Source organism: Balaenoptera musculus, chromosome 2, assembly GCF_009873245.2.
Source record: "Balaenoptera musculus isolate JJ_BM4_2016_0621 chromosome 2, mBalMus1.pri.v3, whole genome shotgun sequence".
NCBI lineage: Eukaryota > Metazoa > Chordata > Mammalia > Artiodactyla > Balaenopteridae > Balaenoptera > Balaenoptera musculus.
In genome coordinates this window covers 6,368,008-6,381,573 of record NC_045786.1, presented here as the reverse complement: position 1 = coordinate 6,381,573, position 13,566 = coordinate 6,368,008, and the positions used below count along the sequence as shown (strand labels likewise).

The 13,566-nt window shown below is 34.5% G+C and overlaps 1 protein-coding gene across 4 annotated transcripts in view; it reads right to left on the bottom strand.

Moving 5' to 3' along the window:
* MINDY3 (MINDY lysine 48 deubiquitinase 3) overlaps positions 1–13,566 on the bottom strand; it is a 91,584-nt gene that overhangs the window by 59,489 nt on the left and 18,529 nt on the right. For 2 of the 4 annotated variants that reach the window (XM_036843000.1, XM_036843001.1), the window contains exons 5-8: positions 10,791–10,842; positions 9,792–9,906; positions 7,130–7,203; positions 6,151–6,230 (exon numbers count right to left, since the gene is read on the bottom strand). In XM_036843000.1, the coding sequence (XP_036698895.1) occupies positions 6,151–6,230; positions 7,130–7,203; positions 9,792–9,906; positions 10,791–10,842 (321 nt within the window). The remainder of the gene's footprint in view (positions 1–6,150; positions 6,231–7,129; positions 7,204–9,791; positions 9,907–10,790; positions 10,843–13,566) is intronic. The other 2 variants (XM_036843003.1, XM_036843002.1) reach the window with 1 other exon arrangement.

Sequence of the window (13,566 nt, the reverse complement as noted above, 5' to 3'; positions counted from 1 at the left end):
ATTAGGATATTAGGAAATTCTTTGGGAAAAAGTAGAAAGGTAGATCCCTACTTCACACCACTCATAAATAAATAATCAGATGGATTAATGAGCTAAACACTTAAAAAAAAAAAAAGTCTACAAAAGCATTTGAAGAAAATACTAGAGTATTAGTTTTAATCTTGGGTAGGAGAAACATAAAACAGATACAAGGAAAAACTTTAAAAACAAAAGCCATAACAGAAGAGATCAAATGATTTAATCTCATAAAAATGAAAAGCTTTGGTATATAAAAGACACCAGTGGCAAAGTTAAAGAAGACAGAAAAGGCTGAGAGAAAATATTTGCAACACAGATTTAACACACAAAGAACAAAGAATTTATAAAGCATCCCTAGAAATTGTAAATAAAAGAAAATAAATAACCTCTCCCCTGAAAATGCCAAAAGATAGAAAGACAATTTCCAGAAGAAGAAACACTGCAAGTTGAGAAACATATGAAAAGATGATCAAGTGCAGCCTCACTAGGAATCAGAGAAACGTGAATCAAAATAGGCTACCAGGTGTCAATAAACTGATAGACAAAATATTAAAGAGGGAGAGCTCTGAGTGTTGGCCAGTATGCAGAAAAACAGGGAACTCTCCTACATGCTGGAAGCATAAGTTTATACTTCTCTAGTTGGTAAAGCAAATTTTAGAAGGTAATTTGGCATTATCTATCAAAGTTTAACAGGTATTCCTTAAAAGGTTAAGTAAACACAGAATTATCATATGACCCAGGATTTTCACTCCTGGGAAGAGGCTAAAGAAAAATAAAAACATATTCTCACAAACATTTGTACATAAATGTTCCTAACCACATTACTCATCACAACCAAGTGGAAACAAGTCAAATGTCCATCAACTGATGAACGAAAAAAGAAAATGTGGTATAAGCCATACAATGAAATATTGTTCAATAAAATTGAGTGCTGGTACATGCTAAAACATGGATGAACCTTGAAAACATTATGCTAAGTGAAATAAGCTGGTACAGAAGACCAGATATTAAAGACATGAGTCTGTTACCAGAAATGTCCAGAACAGGCAAACCTACAGAGACAGGAAGTAGATTAATGGCTGCTAAGGGTTTTGGGGAAGTGACTGCTAATGGGTTCAAGGCTTATTGCGGAGATAATACAAACGAACGTTCTAAAATTGATGTGGTGATGGCTGTGCAACACTTAAGAACACACTAAAACCAGTGGCTTGCACATTTTAAATGGGAGACGTGTAAGGTATGTGAATTACATCTCAATAATCCATTTAGTTAAAAACAAAAAACAAAAAAAACCCCAGAAACCTAAATTTTTTTAACATACGTTCTGCTTTTAGGAATCTATCCTACAGGAATACTTGAATTTGAACAGAGAGATATATACAAAAATGTTCACTGCAGAATTGTTTGTAACAGCCAAAAATGGTAGTACCATCTAAACATTCATTAAAAATAAACTAGGGGCAAAAGACAAACTGGGGAAAAAATATTTACTACGTATATGACAGATCAAGCATTGATATCCTTTATAAATAAAGGTGAGAAAACTGCCCATTTATCTTTCATTGAAACTTCTTGGCCTTTACTGGATAAACACGTAATGTCCATTTTCTTTCCCACCGCCAGATTGATGATTATTGCTAGGAAAAAGCCTAATTATAAGCTTTACTGGTTAGATCCACTCTAAATAATTCTATGTAACCTCATCTCAGCTCTTAATTCTGATTGCACATTTAAAAACTTCTTTCATAATCCATCTTTATATTCCTTCTTAAAGCAGTTGATTCAAACTCTTTCTCTCCTTTATATGCCTCTAACTTTCTCTGTCCACTCATTCTCAGCAACTTCAAACTCTCAAGAGTTCTCCCAATTCAAATCTTGCATATTTCAAAATGCCTTTTTCTTTCCTCAACACATTCTTTCTTCCCGTTTTAGAAGAACTGTGCATCTTTCCAAGGTCACTGTTACTCTTGACTCCATTTACTATCTCTTCTATTAAAAGCAGTTCCCTTCCTAACAAACAATTTAGGTGACTTCCATCCCTTAAAACAATACCTGTGTATACCCATCTCTTGGCCTTATTTTGACCAGGCAATGAACTCCTGTTTCCATCCTTTCACCAGCAAAGTTTCCTTGCTTACACTGCTAAAATACTGACTCCCTATGATATGGCTTCTATCTCAACTGCTCTTTTAAAGGAAAGAGCTAAATTGCTCTTTTAATTGCTAAATTCATAGCCTACTCCTAGCCCTCATTCACCTTGATTGAGAGATACAGCACAGCTCATTCACTAACTCTGTATCATGGACAAAAATCTTTGGATTAAATTCTCAATCTCAGCTTCTCTCTATAAATGAGGCAAATAACTACCTCTCAGGGCTACTGTGAAACTTAATAAAATAAACTTCGTCCACAACATCCTACATATTTATTTTCACACTGAAGACTCTGTTACGTATAGTTTAAGAGGCTGTATATCATGATGATTAAGTAGGCTGGTTGCAGGGAACCAGACTACTGTGGTTGAAATCCCAGCTCTGCCGTTTACTAAACTGTATGGATGAAGCAAGATACTTAATTTGGTGCCTTACTTTCCTTTATTCTATGACCTTCATAGAGTAGTTATAAGAACGAAGTGAGAAAATGGGAAAAAAAAAAAAAAAGACAGTCATTAAATACTAAGAACAGAGCTTGGCATTGTTAAAATACTGTTTGTCACTGCTGCATAATGGGCATTCTAACAGTCGTTAAGACAGTTGTAACTGCGCTTGAAAGAAAATGAAATACTTGAGGAAAAGGATTGTTTTCTGGCACCAAAACATACACAGTGACTTAAAGCTGACTTCCCATGATGTTTCTTTCACGTGTTCATTTATTCATAAACTTTATTTGAAAACCTACTGGTTATTTGTACCTTACTCTCATCTGTCTAGTTCATAGCTGAATTCTACAAATTCTACTTTCCTGTAGACTCTTTCACAGAGGAAGAGTGGTCCAGGAGGAGAATGTGTTACGGGGGACTGAGCGCAGGCCTTGGCTGTGGTCAAAAGCTGTGTATGCCTGCTGTTGGACACTGGGCAAATTACTAAATTATCTGAGCCTCAGTTTTCTTACCTGTATATATTGAGGTTGAGAAGATACATATCCAAAACATACTGCTTAGCACAAAGTACCCAAATCCTAGTGGCTCTGTTTCTCTTCCTTTGCCACGCCTACTGCATCTCGTTACCTCCCAGTTGTCTTGACTATGTGCTATAGCTTTCGACTTGTCATCCCATCCCATTCCAATGCATTCTACAAGCTGACAGATTAGTGTTCTTATCTTGTGTCTTACGTTATTGCTCTGTTTAAATGCCTTCAATGACTCTCTTCCTAATGTTTGCCAGCTAATGTTTAAACTTCTTCCAATCAAGATCCTCTGGGTTCTTACCCAGCCCTACGTTTATGATCTTCCCCTCCACTGTCTCCTTCACAGAAGCCAATGCTCTTGTCTCCTCAAAACTGGCTGCACATTAAAACCATCTAGGGGTAATTTTAAAATGATCCATGTCCAGACCCCACTACCTAGGAATTCTAATTTGTTTATTTACTCTCAGCTGGGGCCTGAGCACTGACTTACTCTTAGGCACCCTGAGTGATAACGCAGAGTCAGGATTAAGATACACTGCTATAATCAGACTCATCTGTCTCCCTGTCCCTGTAGACACAACCTATATTTTTCCCTCTCTCTCATTCCACGTGGCCCCATTAAAAGGGTAACTCTTACTTTATGGCTCTCCACCTATCCCAAAGGTTTTCTCCTTCCCCTGAATTCTGTAACACTTTATTTCAACATGCTTCATTTTACCTCACATTATAGTTATTTGTGTGCATGTTCTTGTTTTCCTCTTTTGAGGGAAAGCCAAGTTCTTCCCATGGGCCAGTTGAGGCATTTTAGAAATTTAATCTTAGTCTTTACAATCTAACAACCCTTTGAGGAAGATATTACCTCCCTACTAGCCAAGAGAAGTAAAGCAGCTTGCCTAAAGATTTATAAAACTAGTAACTCTTTAATTATAATTTTTCTTTGTATATTACATATATCACAACCTCCTCCCATGTTGTCAGAAAAATATCCAATAAATGCTGAATGAATGTATGGATTTTTATTTTAAGTTTGGTGACTGAAAACAGATTCAACCTTAAGTCAACATTCCTAACGATTAAGGGAAAATGCAAGAAATATACCCTGCCTATTTTCTTTTCCAAGATAATTATTTCAAAGTCATTGCTTAGTTTTGATATTTAAACTATACTTTTAAAAAAATCCACAGCAAGACAACAGCTTTGAAAGCTAATATTCCAAGAAACAGAAAAGGATGAATTAGTACACATCAAGAAGCTAAACTGGGGCTTCCCTGGTGGCGCAGTGGTTGGGAGTCCGCCTGCCAATGCAGGGGACACGGGTTCGTGCCCCGGTCCGGGAAGATCCCACATGCCGCGGAGCAACTGTGCCCGTGAGCCACAATTGCTGAGCCTGCGCGTCTGGAGCCTGTGCTCCGCAACGGGAGAGGCCGCGACAGTGAGAGGCCCGCGCACCGCGATGAAGAGTGGCCCCCGCTTGCCACAACTGGAGAAAGCCCTCGCACAGAAACGAAGACCCAACACAGCCAAAAATAAATAAATAAATTTATAAAAAAAAAAAAAAAACAAAAACCAAATGACCACAGAAGTGTGGCTCTGTTTAAAAAAAAAAAAGAAGCTAAACTGGAATAATTGACCAATATCCTGTAAAGGAAGTACACAGCATGAAGAAGAGCCTATGGCAGACTTGAGAGACTGACATGCCTTTAACCAGCAGGATTAAATACTTTCAGCTATCAATCAGAATGAGGGCTCAAGAATAGGATGGGCTCAATTACCAAAAAAAAAAAAAAAAAAAAAAAATAGAGCAAGATAACCTGGCTACTTTTTTTGTCAGTGAATTTTACTGCTTAAATTTTGACCTTTACCAGAAATCACCTAAATTAGGTTCTCATTCTAACCTCATCACTCAGATAATTTTGCATATATTATCTAATGTAGGAAGGAAGGGTAGCTCTTAAATTTCTTAAACAGTAAAATTAAGGGTTGGATTGTGTTAAGGTGCTTTTTAATTTTGAAATTCATTAATTTTTACTGATTTTTTTTCCCTTAATATTCTTTCATGTTTCTGTTAATTAACTTTGTGTCTTTCTAAAATTTGAGAGAACTTCAAATTTAAGATCAAGATTCACTCATTTAAATGGGAGCAAAAAGCAGTAACTATTATTTTCTCAATCATAATCTTTGCTTCTGTCATTTGGTGACAGTTTTATCTAATTATAGAAGAAAAAATAAATTTCCCTGTGAACCATAGGAGCCATGATGCTTTCTGTCTGTACCACATACTTCAAGAGGAGGTACACGGCAGTTATTCAGCAGAAATGAAAGCAGGCTGACTGAGTAAGAACAAACCAAAGGGAATCTCTTCGGGGCTGTGCGTCAGCCCTGCCTACTGGATGGCCTGGCCAAAGGGGTTTCATGCCAGCATCGCTGGCAACAACATGAAGCTACAGGCAAGAAATGACGAAGGCCAGAAATGGAGGCGATGGTGGTTTAAAATGCTCAGATAACCTTAAATGTGCCCCACATTTTAAAGGAAATTACGAACATTAAAAGTAATACAGGAAAAAAACCACTAGCCTCTTAAAGCAAATATTTCAAATCACAATACTTGTAATTCTCAATTTCAAGCAAAATGCAATAGTGTTCCATACTCACAGATACCACTGGATAAATATGTACTAACTTTACGTATATTAAGAGGACTATTTATTACCTTTTCTAAAGAAGTTAGTCCTACAATCCTAGTTTTATACTAGAGAAAACTAAAGGCTTGAGAAGTAACTTGACTCAAGTCATACACTTGGGATTTGAACCAAAGTTTGTCTGCCTCCAAAGTCTACGCTCTTCACGTTACAGCACCTTGAAAACTGTAAGGGATTCTCCTATAACAAAGCATTTATCTTAACCTCTAAGTAACGCAGAGCCACTAAACAGATTAATTAACCATCAACTGTATTCTAGTGAAATATTAATCATAAACAAGATAAACACAATGAAGAACATACTTACTCATTCCTGAGCATTCTCTATCACCGTCCCATACGTTAGAAACTGCGTGTCCCGTTAGAAGGAGGTTAATTAAACTTTGGCTATTAATAAAAATTAAAAAGTAATTAAAATACGAATACACTAATTTTCAAAACAAATGATTCCTAAGGTAAGGCATAAAATAATGACTTTTTACATTCAATTATATTGTTTAGAAAACCAAGTTAGAGAGAAACCTTATAGTTCTCATTTTATGTACTTTGCTGGACAAACCACCTTGCTAAATGTATCACTTGCTGTATCACCGCAATGGTATCTATTGTTCTACATGTGCATAATAAACTTAACAACTTTATCCAAGACATCGTATTTAAATGGATGAAAAAAAATGATACTTAGACTAACACTTCACTAAATATTTATAATCGTCTTAAAAAATACATATGTAATTGTAAAATTTGTGTTTGATGGAAGATACGTGAATTTTAACCTCTGAGGCAGAAAGATCTAAAGAAAAGGACTTATGTTTTAGAGTGAGTTAACAATCAATCACTGTGTTATTAATTTTACTAGAAATAGCTATAAAGAGCTTGAGAGGGAGGGTATTCTCAGAGAAAAATAAATAAAAATTTTTTTTCACCCAAGCAGGAAAGCATTTACAAATAAGGGTATACTTATTTCTAAGTCGAAATGAGTAAATTTCATCTATTAGAAAATTTCATGAACAGAATATCAAGCAGAATTTGTTAAAATATCCCCAGTGTCATCTTAAAGCAAAATATTTCCTATAATAAATCCAATGCACACATAAACCTAAAGTGGAAATTAACACTTCATACCTAAAGCAAACACTGCATAAAGCATAAGACTGCTCAAGTTCATAGACTTTATGCTGTTAGCACTGACAGACAAAATTATTTGACCCAGTAGTGTTTTATCTTAGGTCAAGTCCCTAAAAACAAAAGTCCCTATGAGGAAATAATAGATTTTAGTTAATTACCTGCCATGTCCATACACAGGATCTATCAAAGGTTCACTTGAATCTTCAATTTCATTTTTTATGTTTTCAATGCCCTAAAGAAACCAAGAATTCATTGGCTTATTTTAAAAACTAAAAATGAAAATTATGGCAGTTTAAAAACTGATCAATTTATACTATAAATTAATAAAACACAATTACTTAATTAACTTTTCTCCCAAAGAATTACCCAGATCTGAAATGGGGGGTGCATTTGAGATGATAATGGTGAGTAGTAGTCAGTCAAGAATCTTTTATTTTCTTCCATGGGCTCTACATAAGAACACAGGTATAACAGATCCAATGTTGGTATGTGGGTTAAAGGGGTAGAGAGAGAAAAAGAATGTTTAAACTTCAAGAGGAGGGAGAAGAAAATTATTGTATCCGAAAGTTAATACTCACTTAACTTCAGGTGAAACTGTATTCAAACCTAATATTCCTGCTAAGGCGTCTGATGTATTTTCTTAGATCACTAAAAAAACTTATTGGTACTAAATACATACACACATGAATGCTGATAAAGATATGAATTTAAATACACAAAAGGTATATCTGGTACATAAGAAAATGGAAGGTTTGCTTCTGATTGTGTGTTCTTACATATTGGTAATTCAAACGTGCACTGACAAAATAAAATGTAGACTGGGGGCAGGAAGATTCCTATTTTCCTGAAAGCCAATTTTCAGATATTTTTAATCCCCCAAAAGAGCATCCAAATCCCTGAAGTCTAGATACTGGATAAGTACAAGAAGAACTAGGCATTTTAACTCCATCAATTCCAAAATGACAAAGATAAACTGCCATTCACTGTGCTATTCGCCTAACTTTAACCATTGGTTCTATCTGATAACAGGCCATTTCTAAGAATTAAAGAGATGATAATCAGTAATCAAAATAGTAATGATTGTGTAAATATTATAGAAGGATACAAACAAGTGTGAGATCTTGCACTGGCTTTCTTTGTAAACAACTATACAAAACAGACTATGATACAGCCATGATGAATAATATGAACAAATGACATAATCACTGGGGAGAGAGAGCTCATCATTTTAAAGACCAGCTCAAGGAAGAACAACTAGACATGATGGTTTTATTGGCTGTAAAGGACAAGAGACAGAGGAGGTATCAAAATTTTTGAGCATAAAAAACTGGGAGAATACTGAACGGTCACGACAAACTCACAAGAAACCAGTCATCTTAGATACCTCCATCACTGCCATTCCCCACTGCTAACGAACTACCAAGTACTCTAAGTTCTTTCTCTTAAATATTCTCCTAAATGTGTTAAAATTTCTACGTTTAAAACATGCTTCTAAACATGCTCCTTTTCTTTTCCATGGTCACTGCTCTGGCTTAGGTTCACCTATTTCAGTAACTACTTTTCCATTTTTTCCTGACTCTAGTCTTGTACCCCACACACCAACCCCCTCCAGTACAACTCTGATACCAATTTAAAGAATCTTTTATCAACCAAAAGATCTCGTTACCCCATTGTTCACAATTTTTGTTTTGTTCTAAGTTTGGCCACATGAAAGGAAATCTTAAGTATTTCTGCACAGTATACAAGGATCTTCATATTCTGAGTCTTTTCTACGTAAATGCCCAGTCTCATCTTCCACAATTGCCTTTCTGGTATATTATGCTACACTAATACTGAACTACTTAGAGTTTCCCAAATGTGTGTTATATCCCCAATTATAAAGGCATAATCATATGCCTTTATACTTGCAGTTCCCACAGCTTGGAATATCCTCCCGCAGCTATTCCATCCAAAAAACTTCTCCTCATCCATCAAATGATCCCTACAATATAAGGTCTGCCCTTGACTTCACCAAATGAACTTTGGCATTCCTTCTCCTATTTCCCACCATGCTTTGTGCATGCAACAAACAACTAAACACCAAAACACACTGCCATGATGGAAGTAACTATTAATGTGTCCACTTTTTTTTGTTTACAACACTGAAGAGGAATGATTTTAAAAAACTGTATCCCATATTATAAGTTTAGTTCCTAGCACAGCGTCAATGCCCAATAAACATTTGTCAAATGAATGAAGTCTGATTTCAGATACGGCAAATCTAGCAGGATAACTGAGACTTAACAGGCTGCTAGAGATGTGAGGTTGGCACTTGGGGAAAAGGGTAGGACTGGAAGTGTACATGTTGGAATTAACCACATAAAGGTAAGCTGAGAGAATAAAAGAGGTAAACAACAGGAAAAGATGGAAATGAAGCTATAAGCAAAAATGTAATTACGAGGCATTACACAAAGAGAACTAGTGATGTATCAGATAAGTTAAGAAGGGAGTGGGGTTTAGAAAAGAGCTTCCAGAAGGGGTTAAGGGGTCAAGTGCCAGACACTGCTAATATCAAAGAAAATAAAATTCCAAAGAACTGACTGTTCTTCATAATTAGAACATTACTGATAATCTCTGCAGTCCAGAAGATCATGGGTGAAAGCTGGAAAGTGGTTAAGTAACAGATAAGTGAAGAAAGAGAAGTCAATTCTTCATTATCAGCATAAGAGATTTTAATTCTGAGATTTAGAAACAACATGAAGAATAAAATTTCTCTTCACCTCAGGAAAAATACTAAATTCAAACTAATAAAAAACAGAAGAAGTATCTTCTTGAACAAACCTTTGTCAGTAACACAGAATACAGAAAAAGCAATACTCCAAATTTGCTTCCCCACACTGAATACTGGTCGAAAACAGCATCTTTTAATTCTGATAAACTTCTGAATGATCTTTTTCTGGGGAGGGGGAAAAGAATTAAGTATTAACACCATGATGAGACTGACTACATTCATAAATAGGAAAAATTTTTAATTGTCTTCTACATTAAAATGCATACATACAAACAGGAGATTTTTGTTAAGTGTATCAAATTTTAAAATACAAATTTAGCCATTAAAGGCAAAAGCTACTGCTGACAACTGTCCCTATCTATAATAGATACCATTAAAGTAGAATGCCTACGTAGTAGGGACCTCTTCATCTCTCAGGTGAACTATCTGGCATCAACAACTTCTTCAATGATCATACAGTTATTTAAGGAATGAGGTGGCCCTCTTCTAGGATGTGGTTAAGAACAAAGAAAACTTGACTTTCTAAAGCCTGAAAGTTATTTAACAAATATCTGAACACCAAAGATAAGGTGTACATTTGTGGCTTCTTTTAACATAATGTTATATTTCAAATCAAATGCCACCCGTAATTCTATCGATATAGCTATCCTTACCTTTTATTTTATAACAAAAAATTTAAATACTCTGATGAAAATATGGCACTTTTAATGAAAATTATAGAAAGCATATTTTGGCAAACAATAAATAATAATGCAAATATTTATCACGCTAGAAATCTTTATATTCACTCAGACAGAAACATTAAGCTAAAATGATTTTTTCATTATAATGATGAAAAAGCTTTTAATGTTATGAAAGGGTATATTTCCATAGTTAATTTGGGAATCAGAATATTTTAAGTACACATTTACAAATTATTCTTTTTTTGAAATCTGAAAACAAATTAATCTTCAAGCATACAAATCTAACTACCTTTCCACAGTATGAACAGACTTAAAATGGCAATGTGTCCACAAGGTAAGTATTTTAAATGTTCCAATGTTACTTACTGAATTAATGCATGAAATCGCTCAAAGCCAAGCTCTTCGACAGCCAAGGCAGCTATACATAAAAGACACTTTTCAGCACTACACATGGCAAATAAATGACACAAGATACACACAGCAGGCTGTAAATACTTTCAAGCAGTTAAAAGTTTCCCTCTTTCCTTACTCCCTTAAAATTCTCAGTTTATTTTCAACTTTATTGTAACATAAAATTTATATTTCAACATCTTAGTTACCATAATTATAACTAAAATGGATTTAATACTGAGAATGGAGAAGGGTGATTAATTAATAAACATTTCTTTTTTAATTCAGTTGTGCCAAAATCATTAAAATATGAGAAATTATTGACAATCACAGTGCTTCACACATAGTTGTAATGTGTCCTGCACTTTAAATAATCTTTCAATTCATAGCGCCAAGTAAAATCCTCATAGCTAACCTTCCTCCTACATAATATAAAATCTTTAGGCTTGATGCTTAATTATTAAACAGATATATATAAAAAGGCAGAGCACTTTGAAAGTACACAGGTTCAACGACAGCTTTAAGTTTGTTTCCGCGTTTATTTGTATAACTGTTGGGAAGTTTTCAGTAACTTATTTCGATTACGTTTATTAATACAGTACAATTATAAATGTTTAAGAAATCAAAGGTAAAGCTTACTGAACACTTTTCTAAGTGCCAGGCCCCTTTCTAAGTGCTCTACGGGCCTTAACCTCATTTAATCCTCAAACAACACTATTATCCCATTTTACAGAGGAGGAACCTGAAGCCCAGAGAAGAATCCTCCCAAGAGCACAAAGCAACAAACAGCAGAGCTGAGACCCGAACCCAGATAGTCGCGGCTCCCCAACGATGAAGTCTTTAAAGATATCCTACACGGATCAAAATGCCTACTCTCGTTTATCACAATGAACAATTTCATATATAATTTATAAAGTAAATCTTAGTACTTTCAAATATTAATTCTCACTAGAGAACTGAATTGATTCGTTATGAAATCAAAATTAAAATTTTGATTTACAATGTAAAATGTCACATTATTCTACCCTTCCAAAGTCTAGTTTTAATTTTCAAACGTTTCAAATTACTTTTTTAAATCTTTAAAAGTCCAAAAGGATTAATTTAAATAATCTTTTGATTTGTGTGTGGGAAACAAACTGAAATTGAACCTGAATATTCACTACTGCAAACAAGTGTGCATTACCAAAAGCCAAAACTACACACCACACAAGCCAATGAAATTAACATTTGTACAGAATGTAATACTGACAAGGAGGAAAACAGTTCATGTTTAAAATTTCAGGATAAAATAAAAATTCTACCTAATCTTTTCCAAACTGTAATTGTTCTGCAGTGCCTGATTATCTAAATCATTTTACTGGGTATATACTATGAAAGTTGACATCAAGATAGTAATTTAGAGAAAAGAGGCAAGCAAAATAAAAAGCTTAGCAGGCAGGATGGTGGAAAGATATAACATGAAGAAAAGAACATAGCTGGGAATAAAGGAAGGAACAGGTAAAACAGATTGTTATATGGAATAAAAATTTTAATATAAGTTCATTTCATTGTCAACATCTAAGGTGAATCTCCAAATTTTCAGTTACCAAAACTTTTCAAATTTATACCACATTAAAAACGAATATAAAATATAGTTTCATTTCATGTCCATTTTTAAAATGAGACAAAGTAAATTGGAAAATTACTAAACTATGTTTTTTGGAGGGGAATTCAATATATATGCCCACCTAAATTAATTACTGAAGTGCCAAAGTTAATGAATCATGAGGGCATTTAACCTAAAGCGATTTAACCTATCAACATAGAAATGTACAGCACATCCCAGGGAGCACACAGTATACTAAGATACTAATGAAAAGTGTTACAAGAAAAGATCTTACATATTAATACGTAGACCAGTTTTAAGCGCATATTCTTTAAAACAACTTCTAACTAGTTCAACTATTCCTATTAAAATTTTAGTATCTTAACACTATTAACCATGCTTACATGCAACCCAGTAAAACCTGTGAAGTGTTTTAAAACCAGTGCCAATGACACATTTTTTGATTATCAACCTTGTGAATACTTTCCACTTGTTTTCTTCAACTGTCATTATCAACTCTAAAAATATATTAAATTCTCTTTGAAAGGCCTGAAAAAGAAATGCCATTCAACTGTTTAAATTTTAAAAATTATTCCTTGCAAATGCACTATTAGTAGAATCTGCCACTGTAACTGCAAAGGTGAGACAGAGAAGGCGCTGACATCACAGAGATGGTTCAGCTCAAGGAGGCAATATGCCTCACAGACAATCCCACCGGGAAAGCCAGGCGTGCATCTCAAGCAACTGAAATCTACTTTCTAGAAACTGGGTGTCTAGTTTCTCTAAAAACAAGTTCCGCAGAGATGATAGTTAATGGATTGCACCACAGGTAGATTAAGTCACTTATTCAATATAAGCACCTTGAACTACCAATTATCAAAAGCAACCTACTGGCAAGTTAATTCCTGCAAAGAAAACCAGAAAAGCAACTCTTTTTATCTAGTTTCTGTACCATCAGAAGTCTCCATTTTACTAGCTCATTCTGGCAGTTTTTAGGTCAACTATGTAAGAATTTTCAAATACTAAAGACCATAGAATTCTTGTGAATGAGAACAGCTGTTATTTAATTTATCTTAAAGAGAAATCTTCAAAGTATGAAAAACTTAAATGAATGCAAAATGAAAACTCATAATTAAAACTATCTTAAAATAATTCATCCATAGTAAC